The following is a 14530-nucleotide window of genomic DNA, read 5'->3' on the forward strand; positions in this document are numbered from 1 at the left end:
CCTGGGCTGCTAAAATTAGCTTAAAGTAACCTGCAGAATGAAGACATAAACCTCCAATTCCCTAAAATACAGCATATTATACAAGATGGCTTCAGATCACTGGTTATTCAAGCAGGTCATACGAACTAAAATGGAAGTAAACTTACTGCAGCTGTGGACTACATACACGGAAGATACCAAAAGATACGCCACATTCAGAATTACCAGTACTGTCCAAGGAATAAGACCTTTTCAAAAATATAGTAGAACAAAAGTTCAGCATTTAGCTACGTTCTAAAATAACGCCTCATCGTGGCTCAGGTTTTGATACACAGTGTCACAGCAGCTAAGGAATAAGGGGGATGAAAGGGTATGTTAGAGACAGGCTCAGAGTGTACCTGTTTTTACAAGTATATATAAAGAGAAGCCAGAAGCTTAATTTAGAGAAAGGTCACTTTCTCTTTCAACAGCCAGACCAGGCACGACTCAACAGAGAGCTGCATCCAGGTCTGGGACTACTTGCACCTTTTCTTTTTCATCCTACAGAATGAGTTAAACTTCACGCTATAAGACAACTCAATAAAAGAAATTCACTAGCTTCAAAGTTAAGAAGGTGATTAAAATTCTGTACACAAGACTACTTAACATCATCTTCTGCAGTATAATTGCCCACATAGCTTATCAAAGAAGAGATAAAAATCCCTTCATTTGTGATAAAATTGATTTTTTTTCTTTAGTGATGTGCCTTAATATCTATATGGTACATACTCACTATTAGCAAGCATATAACAAGAAAGCACTGCTAACAGCATTAATTATTATAAAAGTTAATTGTATGGAAATAGAACTGTTTCCTCCAAACTGTAAGCCTTAAATTTCTAAATCCTCTCTTCATCAATGGCTATCTGCATTTTACTTGTGAATATCTGTGCCAAACAATCTGTCAGCACTTTGCAGTATTTTATCAAGGAACTTTATCAGATGTTCAAAGATAAATTTTTTAATTTATCTAATTTATCTTTTCCTAAATTAAAGAAGGATAAAAGCTGAAGTATAAACAGTGTGGGTTTTTTGGTTGTTGGTTTTTATTTCTTTTTGAACAGTGGACTAATTACAGGTTGTAATGTGATAAAGAGTATAGACATACTCAGTTTCTGGCAGACTTTCTTAGCATCTTCCACTTTATATACTGAAAAATTGTAGAATGCCATGTCAAATGCATAACAGTGATCCTTATACTGTATCCATTGTAGGGTATCACTAATTTGTGGGCATCCTGGGGCTCTGCTCACTTGCTCTGGCTGTAATTGTCTCTCTGCAAAGACAAAGAAATTGACGTTATTTCTGCTGCAGGAGTTTATGCATAGTCTCTGTGTAGTAAAATGACAGTAGGCATTAACAAGGACTACACCTCTTACCAACAACCATGATTCAATTAGCTTAAATTCCTTCTTCATGTGTCATAGATTAATTTATTTAAAACAAGCATAAGACATACCAAAGCCTTGCGAACCATTTTTTCTTGCCTTTTACAGAGTTTTGAAGTTTGTTGTATGCATTTGATAAAAGATTTTGATTCAGAAAAGATACATACAGTTTTGATATTCATATCACAGGTGATCAAGAAGTGATCAGGATAGTTTTATATTTTGACCACTGGAATGAAGAGAATTAATCTCCCTTGAGTATTAAAAAGTGTTTTATCATTCCCAAGAGACTACTCTTCTTAAAGAGAGAATCATACAGTTTTTTAGCCTTCACTTCTTGTTCCAAATACAATATACAAAGATAGAATACACAAAACTACTACACAAAACATCAGAAATAATACTTACTGTTTGGAGGACTATAGCAAATGGCCCCTTCAGCTACATCTGTGCATTTTGAACGGTTCCAAGATCCTTTAGTATCCAACAGAACACAGTTCTCAGTACTATTTGAGTTTTCTAATTCCCAAGGATAATAGTCAAAGTCGCTTCCATCTGACCATTCAAAATTAGCTTTACTTCCCTAATTAAAGAAAAAACCCACAACTTTTAAACCACAGCATATGGTTCTGCTTTAAATCTTGTCAGTCATTAATAAGTCATGCAGTGTAATTTATCACTCTACAAAGGATAAATATAAGTACAGATGGCCTCATTTTCTATATCCACACTAAATAACTGTACAACATAGTTTGCATTTTCCAATAAATTCTTAACCTAAAAATCCTCATTATATGTGGGAACTGAGAAAGTGTGGCATGTTTGTAAGTTCAAAGCTGCAGTGTGCCTTGTTTTATCCTATGGGGATCGCTTTACTTAATTTCATCCTGCTGTTTTATTTAAGCAGTTTGTCTCCCTTGCTATGAACATTATTGTTATGCTGCAAACTGGTAAACAGTTGGGATGGCTTCAGTGAGTAAAGCCAGGCAGCTCGTACTCCAGTGCTGGCTCCTACTTCAGATACACTGCTGGAAACCCATAATAATGAAGAGTCAGTTCTGAGAAGTGGAGGAACCCACTCAGACCAAAGGACAGGCAGAAGTAGCAAAGGTATGCATCAAAATCACACACCTCTGCAGAGACGTATTCATGAAAGTTAACACTGGTGACCAGGTCTGGTGATTAGTGTGGGGAGCATGGTTGAGGACACAGGTTCTTGTCTCCAAGGTTAAGCAGACAGAGGAGAAGAAAGATTTGCAGTTGTCTCTTGCTATGCCTCCTGGGAGAGGGATGCATAAATTGCTACAGAGCCAGTTCCTGAACTGCCTTGGAAAGCCTAACTTGGCCTAAACAGCTCCATACAGCCTTTCCAATTGCATTTGCTAATGGAATCTGCTCTTACAGAGGGTCATGAAATCTGGAGCCTCTGAAGGTAGTGTTGCAAACTGTGCTTCTTTGAGCTGCCACAAATGATGTGGGACCACTGTATTATTTTTAAATGTCAAGGATTTGGAAAGATATCTTAGTGTGGCTACATACACTAAAATTTAATATACTTTAACACATGCTACAGATGGTTGGAAAGTAAGTAATTGACTACATGGAACAGGGATTCCAAAAAACTAGAAAAAAGCACCAGAAAATATTTCTTACCCTATGCAGAAAATTATCTACAAGCTCTGTTACTGACATCACCAACAGTATATACTCACATCATGAATTGACAACCCAAGCCACAGAGGATAACCATCTTGCCTGACAACATCTTCTAGAAATAACTGTTGCGATTCACTGTGTACACTTGCTAGATCACTCCTGGTTTGTTTGCATTCCCTCAGTGCCTCATACCATGTTAACTTTTTCTGAAGGATCCTGTATGTTCTGTTTCCATGTGGAATAGACTCAGGCAATGGAGGCTTTTGCTGTTGGGATCCTGTTTCAAAGAATAAGAAGACAAGTTCAGTGCACTTCATCCACATTACTAGGACATACATAAAGCATTAATATCCATCTATATCAATGTAACTCAAGTGCTGAAGTGTTCAGTACAAGCCACTTACATCAACTGAGTTATCATTTGGTGTTTTGAACATCATGAGCAGTTGATGGAGAGTACAAACACATCCCCCTCCTGATCAGACTATTACAGCAGCGATGCACAGACTGACCGTGTCAACCCAGAAGTCCGTGACAGCTGTGCTGTACGTTTCACTGGGATCATAAACAAAGCCTTATACAGCAGGTCCTGCAGAATCAAGACTTAAATTAAGACCCTCATCCAACATGACACCAATCTTCTCTACTTACCTCTTTCAATTTTACAGGCAAGAATACTGTACGCATTATAGTGATGAGCATGCCAGCTTTGAGAATAATTATAAATATCCCAAAACCCATCAAGATTTACACCAGCAAAAAAACTGTTCTTCTTTATGTTAGGTCTTCCCAGCCTCCAGTTATTGTAAGTCAGAAGAGTTTCATCATACCACTTGAGAACTTTATCTGTGGAAAATATTGCATATTGATTAAAACGTTTGCGTTATGTGTGCAAATACCATTTAACTTTGAATATACTAATGACATTAGCAGATATTCATGCAGCGATAGTCTAAGTTACTATAAATTAGTTCCATAAACAATGCTAAATATGTAAACATTACTCATCCAGATCCTTTAAAGTCTTGCTTTCCAGGGAAATCAGATCTAGGATTATATAGAACATACTGGATCTAATTATCACTCAAAAAGAAAGCATGTCCAGTTATTTTATTCTAGAAGATTAATACAAATACAAAGCTTTATTATAGGTTTCTATTCAGTTTGACTTTAGTCATGTACTGAAACATGCAAGAAACATGCACTTAATGCTGCGAACTGTCTCAAACCCAGTTATTAAGGAAAAAAAAAATTAAATCTTACCACTGTCATCATATATGACACCCAGCCAGACCCACATAGCCAGACCACTGAATGAATGAAGCTGCTCAGTTACAAAGGAATTCTCTTCTTCATCTCGAACGCTCAGAACAAATGCTTCTGGATCTGTTGAAAACTTTTAAAATTACTTTCTGACAAATTCACCTTTCATTTACAAAATAAACTAAGTGGGGTTTTGCTATTATTGTTAATAATCATTACAGATAGGTCAAGAATGTGTAAAGGAGACATATATAATATAATGACTAAATGAACAGAGCAAAAACATTGCCAAGGGGATGACAATCACCCCAGATATTTAACATCTGCAGTAAAGTGCAACACTAATGCTCATTTCCAAATGAGCATTTCCTTTCATAACACTCACTTTGCTGTCACTGTAAGACAGTGACACAGATGTAAAACGCACCTCCCTCAAGCTGCCATAAGTCCATAAATACCTGTAATATGACAAAGCACTTACTCATTTTCTTGCATAAATGATGTGCTTCTTGAGACTTCAGTTCTCTCCATCTACTTTTTGTTATCATAAAAGTGTAACAATTGTTTCTAAATGATATCCAGGGTGTATTTTTAATCTTATGTGGGCACTTAAATTGTGTAACTGGTTCTTTTTCAATTTTCTCTAAAGAAAGGAAAGAAGACATTCAGGACATCGCTTATTCATAACAACATTTAACCTGACACACCACAAACCACTGTCAGGTAGCATTTAAAAACAGGCAAGACAAATTGTGTCATTCTCTAAATGTGTAATACATTGTCGCTTTCAGTTGCCTCCTGATGGTGATTTTTTTTCAACTAACAAAGCCAGCAGTAAGCATTATCAGAAATACAGATGCCTGCAACTTTGAACAATTGTTATTTTACGTTTAAGAATAAAGTCCCTACATAAAAGTGCTAAGTATGGGCCAATAACTAAAAGTTCTTATTTTCTCTTGTATGTAGACAGATCACCATAACAAATAAGCCACTTCAATAGCGGGCAACACATCTTAGTTCTGTGGCTATGACTAACACTTAAGGGGGTGAAGGACTCCTCCTGCAGTTGCTAAGATTGCAAGCACAGAATAGATAAGGATGTCATAGTGCCAAGTATAGGCTTTCATGTGACCCAGCATGTGCAACAATGGCTTAATTGTGTCCCCTCATGGAAAAAAAAAAAAACCCACAACAACTACCCAAACTTCCTCATAGGGAAGAAATCCATAACGATCTCTCAGAAAGATCTTTATTTTTCAGAAAACAGTCATACTACATATGTATCCCCCTCACAGGATATCTCTATATTCCTGCTTGTCTTGCTATAACTGGTCTACATTTAAGAGGGTTTTGTGAATTGCAAGGGACTTCAATTTACTCTGTTCAAGTCAATATCTACATATTATCTCTCTTCTCCATGTAGCCATGCACCTCCTCCCTGTATATATTTCCAGGAATTTCAGGAGGTCCCGATAACAAGATGTAAATAGTACAGATATAGCTGAATTTTCTTCCACATGCAAGCAGGAAAGATTAGTATGCAACACTCTTAGAGAAATTGTGCAAATCTTTTGACACCATGAAGGGTACAGTCTGGCCCAATGCACCCATGCCAAATTCATTTGTAAGTAACGTGGATTAAGACCAACAAGTGTGTACCCCCCTATCTGAAGTCTTTATCTTTTATTCCTGGCATACAGATCGGCCTATCAGAGGAAATACAAGTTGAATCTGCAATTATCAAATATGCCTCACAATCAAACAAAATTCAGCTTTTCTAAGTATTATATAGGGATACATACTTTCTGATGCATAGCAAACAGCACCTCGATTTTCAGAGTAACAGTCAGAAGTCTTCCAGAAGCCATCAGTATCCAGAAACACACATTCTTCACTCGTTTCTTCATCTTCAGACCAGCGACTAAAACTAACATGTTTCCCATCCAGCCAGCCATAATGTTTTCCACCCTAGCATTGTATAAGTAAAAGGGATGAGCCCACATAGGAAAAATATTAGGTAGAGAAAATGACACGGTGATATATTTATATCACCTAGATGTTTACAGTGTTTCTGTTGAGAATGGTAAGTGTTCCACTGCCCTCACAATCTGATCTGCTGCTCACAATATAACAAACTTTGTTATTTTAAGTTCTACAGTTGCAAAAATATGAATTAGCTGAAGTGGATGGCAAATTATCAAATGTGGATGTTTAACTACTATGCTTATTTAGGAAGGTCTGGTAACCAGAACTCCAAATTACAACATTTGCACCTGCAAATCAGTGGTGGATATAATTATGTGGTCTTGGAAAAATGATAATATCTGTGAATAAGACCCAGTTTCAGTTACTTCACACTGAGTTGAAAGTAATCTACGAAGTACGCAGCTAACTAAATAAATCAGATGCATTCTTGCCCTGGAAGATGCAGGAGAAATAAGGAAAAAACCACATACCTCAAGCACCCCATTCTTTAAGAAGCTTACATTTTAAAGTTCTCTTCAGGAAATCCCCCTGCTGCTTTGTAATTTAATTTATCTTCTATCTTCCCTTTGTGTCTATGATTCTAGCACTGGAATAACAAGTTCTGTTGACCAATTTAATTATAATTTCCTTTCATGTGACTTTTAAATTGTGCCCAAATAACAAAGTGTTGCAATAGTGGAAAGCTAGTGCATGCTCGAGTTGTACGCAGCAAAATGAATCATTTGATTTTCACTTACAGATAAAGATTTAAAAGAGGATGGAAAATAGGTTGTTCTGGTTTCCTCGTCTTCACTAAGACTAAATGCATGTTTCCTTTTAAAAATATTCTCTGTGAAGTATATACTGAAATTTCTATTTTCCCCCCTACTTTGCCTAGAATACTCAGTAGCCCATTAGTGACAAGGGAAGATCATAACCCCATCGCTGTTAAGTGAGCACCATCAGTCTTTGTAAGGCACTTCTCAAATAGATTTTAACTTCTTTCTTGCAATTATCTCAACATTCATGATTAAAAAAAAAAAAGGCTTGGCCAAGCAAGCCCAAGCCACTTCATTAACAGCTGAACTTCAAGAGAGAGCTGGCTAATAAAGGAAAAGTAGTACACCCTTCACTGACTTTTCCAAAGGCAAATCAAACAGAAGAAAAAAGAAAAACCCACTCACCTTTCTCAAGGATATCTCCTTCTAACTCAAAACACAGGCACAAATAACATTAGGTAACAACAGAGTCTAATTCAAGCTTTAGAAATGCATGTCCAGAAGTATTCAATGATTCATTTTGGATTTTATTTGCCACTTTTTATTTCTCCCTTTTAAAACAGGTTTTGGGCTGTCTTTCTAGCGTGGTAGTGTATACAGTGGTGATGATATTAAAGGGCAACTCTTATTACTCATTCATTAACAAAAGACACAAAGATGATTCACTGATCTATGTTGCTGCTACCATACAATATATCCTTCATCCTGTAGTCTTTTAAAAGAATTGTCTCATCATAATCTATCTGTGCAGTGAAGTTCAAGAATCACGCAACGTAGAGAACTGAAGGTTTAGGACATTAACCCTGAGACTCCCCAGATTATTATCCCTAAATGAAAACAGTTACCCTAGAAATTAATTTTTCATCACATCTCTTTATCCCAGTTTTATTTCATGTAACTCTAAAAATTACCTTAAGCCACAGCCTAAGGGGAAAAGAAAACTTACATCTCTGCTGAGGAGTCCAATCCACAGTGGATAATTACGAAGGGCAGCCTGAACAGCAAGAAAAGCCTGCTGGAATTGATCTGTGATGCTAACCAGATGCATCTTGTTACTTATGCATGCAGTCATTGCATCATTCCAGGACATATTCTTCAGAATTATCATGTATTGAATGTTTTGATAGCTCAATGTTTCATTAAGAACTTGCTCTGTTTGGTTATCAGCAGTTCCTATACATAAGAAAGAAATCCAGTTATTAGGTGGTTAAACACTAGAACACGTTTTAAACTCCAAATTTCTCCATAACAAACAGAAAAACCTGACTGAACTTCCCTTAGGAAAGAAATGAAAAATATTTGCTTAGACAGTAGATTATGCTGATTATAGTTAAAAGCAAATCTTTGACACTTTAGTCAGAAAATATATAAAAGAAAAAAAATAAGAATAATTTTCAGACTATCTTTATACATCTCAGTTTCTCAACTTAGGCTCACATATTTTTATATTTTCTATTTCTAACTAACTGCTTAATAACGTTAAGAATTCTACTTATTGAATTAAAAATATATTCTATAACTTTAATTAAATACAAGAATGGAAGAGGGTAACTCCTCTCTGCTGCAATATAGCAACACCTAAACTTAATTCATTTATCGCTGTGGAGCCTGTGGATTTATACTTCTGCGAATCTAATGGGCCACAAAACTTGTCCATCAGATATCAGTGTAAAGCACAGTCCCAGAATTCCTTACTGTCACCCATGGGTATAGAGCGAATTGATTTTGCCTCCACATGGGCTTAACTAGTTGCAGAAAATCCGCTTTGCATAGGGAATGGTATAATTCATTATTTGTGCTCTAAGCACTGAGTGTTATCACAGCTATCAGCATCATATTGAAGGGATACAGCTCAGCGATGCATAGCAACTGCAGTTAATAAAAGATGCAGACATTCCCAAGGGTGGTAAATTACAGCATGCAAATCTGGTAACCCTCAAAATTTTATACACAACCAAAAATTAATTGGTCTCTTCAGAAGGGAGAAAAATCCTGACATTTAAAATATCCCAAACAGAAAAAGGCTCACTGAGAGCCTTCACTCTATAAATAACAGGGTATAAATGGCTGATTGAAAGGCTTGACAGGGCCATTTTCCAAAACACAAGAAGATAGAAACATAATATTAATCTCATATTTATATGCAATTTACAGCTTTCAATAGATCTGAAAAGTGTCAAGGCTGAAACAGACTGTTTGAAGTGATTTGTGTCTGCTGCCAAATGCTTTCATTTAGTACCCAGCTACAAAAAAGAACCATGGAACCAACTGTGCCATCACACATCAAGGGGCACCAAATTGGAAAAAAGGTAACAGGAAAGTATCCATTTCTGAATGAAGTAATTGCTGAGGATTAATGTCTCAAGAAGTTCTGCAAGGCACAATCATGCTAAGATTCCAGGGAACCAGAATCCCAAGATAACGCCCCAGGCAACCTGGACTCTCTCACAGCTGTCCCTGCACTCTGATGAGGTACCTTCCCACCTGAATTATCCTCAGATCCCTAATGCAGCGATGATATAAGACCGGCCCATAGCAGAACACCTTCTCTGGCAGTCTTCTGGACCTTTGGAAAGGTTTTTGACCTTTCTTGTTACACATTCTATTGCTGTGGCTAAAAAGAACTACTTAGTATTTCACTCAGCCCCGAAAAACATTACCTTGATCTACAGAGATATATTGTTAACCTACTATTAATGAAAACCCCCTTAATATGTCTTCCATCTAAACTTCTAATTTGGACACTTGGAATTTCTGAAATATTTGGCACTGAACTAAAGAACACTTTTTGTGTTAAACGGGGGCAGGGAAATCTCTGGCTATTTGAGAAGAAGGTGGGCGTACTCTTGTGTGTTTTGCACACCTGTTTGGGTTTTTTTTAATAAAAGATAGCATGTTAGTTACTTAAAAGGATTGTTTACGCAGAAGAACATACTCAGAAGTGGGTATCTTGAACATTAGTCCATAGCTGTAATTAAATGCATATAAGAGCTAGGAATGTTTGATTCAATTCCAGTAATTGGTGTTGACCAACCCACAAGGCTATATCAGAATATTATTTTTAGTTTAGGTTAAGAAAACTCACTCATGCCAATTGATCTGTATGAAGCTAGGGAAAGCTGCATCACTCCAAATTCTAACTCTCCATGTATGCCCTCAAGTTTTGCTTTGGAAAGACCAATTTTAACATTCTTTTAGTGCTAAAAACCACAGGATATGTTTAAGGAGGAGGGAAATAGTGTGACATTCCTTCCCAGGGTTCCTCACTTTCACAGTTCTGAAGACAAAAAAGAAGTCACTTGTTCCACTCCAAGATGCATGTGACCTCTATACTCGGAGAACGTTAAAGTCCTGTCTGCTGAAGTGTGGTTCCACTAAAACCACACAGTCTGTCAGAAAAACAGACCCCTCTGAACAGGGCTGGAAAACCAAAATGGAAAACTCTGAACAGCTGATAAAATTAACCCCAGATCATCTTCCACACTCTGCTTTTCCAAAATTTACCTGCTCAGTTTCTACAAAAATCTTGCTTTTCAAGAGTAACAAGTGACACGCGCTAAAATGTCTCCTGGCAGACACATCTTAACGGCAGACTCTGGCTGTAATTTATTTTGACTCTTCAGATGTACCTGTAGGCCGCTGGCATATACCCAAGAAGTGCCTGTCAGCACAAGCAGTGAAATTCCATGTTCCAACATATTGTGATTTGGGATCATTGAGGATTACACCACACTGATTGTTAAATTCTTCATCAAAAAGCTGAAAAGCAGAAATATACTTATCAGACTCAAATTAGGCATAAATGTACTTAAGTAGAGAAGGTGAGGTAACATGAGGCTAGGAGAACCTGAGCTGTCTGAACTTGTTAAGAAGTTTCAAAGGAGTGGTACAGTATAGCTTACTTGTTTTACAAACACTACCAGGTGCCTGGGCTAATAAAGAATTCCTAAGTTAAATGCCAGGGAAAATACGAAATGCAATTATGCAATGCTTAAAATAAATCTTGTTTGTGGGTGTAATTCAATTACATTTACTATGCTCTACCTTGAGTAGAGCAGCAAGCAAAATACCAACACATAATGGTTTACAGATGCATTTTAAGTGTAACTGAACCAAGAACCATTGAAGACATCTTTTTGATTACTGTTTTCATGTAATCTTTAAACTGCTAATAGAAGTTGCAGAAGAGTTAATAAATAGCTGTTTCACCTCTTTTCCTTCACCCTTCAACATTTCATATCTCGGTCCAAAAACTGTCATCCAAATAATAACTCAATTACTGTCAGTCACCTTGTTTGCCAACTAAATCCACTAACAGAGGGATTTGGTCTGTTACATCTTTTTGCTTTTTTTTTTTATACAGTCAATATTCCAAATTTCATTACTCAATAGTCAACAGAAGTCAAAAGTTGGAACTTACATCCAGTGGAATTTTCCTTAATCTTCCTGTCAAGAGTGGATGAAAGTTACTATATAACAGTTTACTCTCATCTGTCCATTTGTTTTCCTTTGTGCTGAACAGAAACTGCAAACCAATCCAAATATCTTTTGGCAGACCAGGAAGTAAGGTTGTTATATAATCTGTTGGACAGAACAGTAAATGTAAATACTGCGGTTCAGACAACAGTAAACATCTGAGAACAAAAATCTTCACATAAATAAGACAATGCAACCCCTGTTTGTATTAATTTAATTTCTCTAGCCTTTTATGATTGTAAAACACTTATCAATCCTTGCCTCTATAAGGTAGCACCTTGCACGTTGATTTTATCTGAAAGGAGCAGAGTATTGGTATTTGTCCTTCAAATTCTCAGCTGAGCAGCAGGCAGTGGATTTAACCTGTTTCTCTGCCCACTGTTTTCTATTCTTGCACCTACATCCAAATTTCAAAAGCTGCTTTTCCACAGGGCTGCAAGATCTTCTATTGTCTCCCTGCAGTGATAACAGAAGAGCTCCCTCCTACTCTCTCTGAATTCATGGAGGAAGTCTTATCTCCATCTTCCTCTCCTACTGCCGTATACAGTAAATCAGAACAATTTCCTGGATTCTGGCAGACTTTGCCCACTTCATCATCAGAGAAAGCAGGACATGACAAAGGAAGTCAGGTTTAGTTGGAAAAAAATTTCAGCCAGAAAAACCTTATATCAGACCGCTCTTAATGAGCATTCTGGCATGAAACAATGGGCTGTGGCTACCCGGCAGGCACCAACTGCATTCGCTCAGCTTGTCTAGATTAGGAAGACAAATTGCAGCTATGTAATTAGCTGCTGCTGACCTGTCTTAACTATTGGCCACATGCCAGACAGGCTCAGCCTATTTTCTGAGCTAGACAAAGCCACTGAAGATTTCCATGTCAGAGCTAGCCAGTCTCCTAATGCCACTTGGAAAAGCAGAAGCAACTTACAGAAAGAGGCATGTGTCTTTAAAAGGACTCTGCCTTCTTTCCATATAGGTGGCTTACAACACAGGGGGGAAAGAAAAACAAACAAAAAACAGTAACAAACACTTCCATATGCACCAAACCAGACAAAAGATCATGCTATGTAACATTTCAGCATGGCTATACTTTTGCAATCCTAGAAACATCCAAAACCACACAAGTCTCAGACATTTATATTCCTGTAACCCTATTCATCCTCAATAACAGCAATTTAAAAAACCTACCACTCAACTGCTGCCTGCAGGGACCCTAGTGGACTCCCTAGTTCACTTTCCATATTCCATTTGGCAAGAGGTTATTTGCTTACAAATATCATATGCACTGTGCACAGTGCAGGATTCCACTGAGCTACTTCAGATACACCTGCAGAGAACTGTCAGTTATCCTCAAGAACATGGATGCAAATACAGCTGTCTCATTCAGTGGTTTATTGCTGAACATTACTGGCAGCCAACGTGAATGCATTTCTTCCTCACTGCATTTCCCTCAATGACTCTAGTTTATGTGACAGCCAAGAGGCAGGTCCCAAAGGTGGAACAACTACGTGTTTTGCAGTCCGCGTATTTTCCATCCTCTTGTCAGCACCCTAGAGAGCTTGCCAGTGATCAGGTTTGACTCACTGCCATATTAAGCTGGTCAGAACAGTTAGAGACACAGAGGGTGCCATGTGCTCTAGTGGGCATTGTGTTTGCCATCTCATCCCCACACAGACAGCTGAGCTTATCTCGGAAGCAGCTCCTCAGGTGGTTTTCACAGTGCAGACTCTACAGTCTTAGTGATGTTTTAATTTGCAAAGTAAAACATAGGAATTCTTCATTCAGTGGTGACCCTTCTATCCTCAGCCCTTAATGCAAGACTAAATTTTTTTTTCTTATATCAGGTTAAGATCATACAGAAAATCCACTCTTTGAACCTGCTCAAGCGTTTACTACCTTCATTTCCATGTTATGTTTCCAGTGATGCAAACAACAGACAACAAATTTTGAGCCAGTTTTGTATTTTTAGAATGCTCCCAGTGTGCCTGTAGATAACCACGTGACTTGATGCTGAAGGCCTTAAGCAAAGCTATACTGAATTTAGAAGAGAAGCTGCATACCAAAGGCAGCCCGAGTTCACCATCGTACCTTGCTCAGCTTGACTTGAGACAGATGGGAGAGAACCTCCGTAAGTTACGCACTTTTCATTTGCTGCACTAAATGTTAAATATTCTGGTTTCATCTTTAGAAAACACTGCAAAACAAAAATAATAAAACTGATTTTCATCATACCATTGCTTCCTAAGAAATAACTCATAAGAAAAGGTTGTCAAACCAACTCTAAAGAGAATCACTTCTAACTTTCTCCAATACGGTATGACTATTTTTCTCAGAAAGCAAGAAACTGATAGTAGCTGCACGCATTTCTTATTAGAGTCAACAGAACAGCTAAATATAGAGTGATGAATAATCCCACTGAATAACTCCTCGTTCTCTGAGGATTAGAATTCAGTAATTTTTAATTGCCTACATCAGGATCATGTACTGTTTTAAGAGAGAATTCATACATGAACTATGAAGTCAGATTGGGCTGGGCCAGGAAACTGTTCTGTAATATGTTACCTTTTGGGAGAAACCACATGGGAAACCAAAAGCTATATTCTGCAATGATGTGAAATAAAACTGCAAACCTTAGCACAATGTAATGAGCAGATCTGATGCACACTCTTATTTACAGAATAATGGTGGGCCAAACAACAGGAATTAATCTCACTAAGACTTTACAGAGCACTTAAACATACTATACTATGGCTTCTAACCTCTGTTAGTTCATTCTTAAAAGTTGCTTCTAATTCTTAAGTGAGTTAAGTCCTGAAGCCAACTTAGGATGCGGAGTGTTTGCCAGATGCTTCTGCCACAGAAACCTCATCCTCTCCCGTTCTAATCCTTCTCTTCCTTCAAAGCAGACCCCAAGATTAGACAATACAATCAATGTTGTTGGACCTAAACATGTGGTGATGGGAAAGCAATAAACTGAAAATTACT

The 14530-nt window shown here is 37.5% G+C and overlaps 1 protein-coding gene across 1 annotated transcript in view; it reads right to left on the bottom strand.

Moving 5' to 3' along the window:
• The window catches only part of LY75 (lymphocyte antigen 75), a 45856-nt gene that overhangs the window by 3498 nt on the left and 27828 nt on the right, over positions 1-14530 (bottom strand). The window contains exons 22-32 of the mRNA XM_054069237.1: positions 13634-13739; positions 11490-11650; positions 10699-10828; positions 8016-8242; positions 6128-6293; positions 4807-4968; positions 4326-4448; positions 3714-3908; positions 3119-3339; positions 1815-1989; positions 1127-1294 (exon numbers count right to left, since the gene is read on the bottom strand). Coding sequence (XP_053925212.1) covers positions 1127-1294; positions 1815-1989; positions 3119-3339; positions 3714-3908; positions 4326-4448; positions 4807-4968; positions 6128-6293; positions 8016-8242; positions 10699-10828; positions 11490-11650; positions 13634-13739 — 1834 coding nt within the window. The remainder of the gene's footprint in view (positions 1-1126; positions 1295-1814; positions 1990-3118; positions 3340-3713; positions 3909-4325; positions 4449-4806; positions 4969-6127; positions 6294-8015; positions 8243-10698; positions 10829-11489; positions 11651-13633; positions 13740-14530) is intronic.

The sequence above is a fragment of the Cuculus canorus genome, chromosome 6, assembly GCF_017976375.1.
Source record: "Cuculus canorus isolate bCucCan1 chromosome 6, bCucCan1.pri, whole genome shotgun sequence".
Taxonomy (NCBI): Eukaryota; Metazoa; Chordata; class Aves; order Cuculiformes; family Cuculidae; genus Cuculus; species Cuculus canorus.